The sequence below is a fragment of the Galeopterus variegatus genome, unplaced genomic scaffold (genome assembly GCF_000696425.1).
Source record: "Galeopterus variegatus unplaced genomic scaffold, G_variegatus-3.0.2 Scaffold6533, whole genome shotgun sequence".
NCBI classification, from domain to species: domain Eukaryota; kingdom Metazoa; phylum Chordata; class Mammalia; order Dermoptera; family Cynocephalidae; genus Galeopterus; species Galeopterus variegatus.
In genome coordinates this window covers 92,424-93,033 of record NW_007732644.1, presented here as the reverse complement: position 1 = coordinate 93,033, position 610 = coordinate 92,424, and the positions used below count along the sequence as shown (strand labels likewise).

General features: G+C 38.9%; 1 protein-coding gene across 1 annotated transcript in view; it reads left to right on the top strand.

Moving 5' to 3' along the window:
• The window catches only part of PLCB4 (phospholipase C, beta 4), a gene marked incomplete at its 5' end in the record, with an annotated part of 85,642 nt that overhangs the window by 34,671 nt on the left and 50,361 nt on the right, over positions 1-610 (top strand). Inside the window, one exon of the mRNA XM_008590984.1 lies at positions 141-291. Within this exon, the coding sequence (XP_008589206.1) occupies positions 141-291 (151 nt within the window). The remainder of the gene's footprint in view (positions 1-140; positions 292-610) is intronic.

Genomic DNA, 610 nt, shown 5'->3' with positions numbered 1-610 from the left:
TTCTTTAAGAGAGTGGAAGTCTGGGAAAGGGAATTGGAGAAGTTGAGTGGTAGAGACTGGACTCAGTAAAATAAAGAGTCTGCAAGATATTTGATCTTGAGTGGCATTCGTTTGGGTCAATATAAAGGTTTCTGTTCCAGAGTGACATAGCTGATGTGCCTAGTGACACTTCCAAGAATGACAAGAAAGGAAAGGCCAATACTGCCAAAGCAAACATGACCCCTCAGACTAGCTCTGAGCTGAGACCAACCACCACAGCTGCCCTGGCATCTGGCATGGAAACCAAGAAAGGTAAGGGAGAGTCATTGGGCTCCTTCCCTGTTCAGAGTCTTTTTTTATTATTATTATTTTATTTTTATTTTTTATTATTATTTATTTTATTATTATTAACTTATCAATATACAGTGCAGTTGATTTTCATGTCCCTTTACTGATTCCTCTTTCCCCTTTCCCTCTCCCCCCTCCCACCCATCAACATCATATCTATTCACTTGTCTTAGCAAGTTCAAGGAATTGTTGTGATTATTGTGTCTTCTTTCCCACCCCATCCCCCCACTGTTTGTTTGTATATGTATTTATTTATTTATTTATTTATTTTCAGCTCCCACAC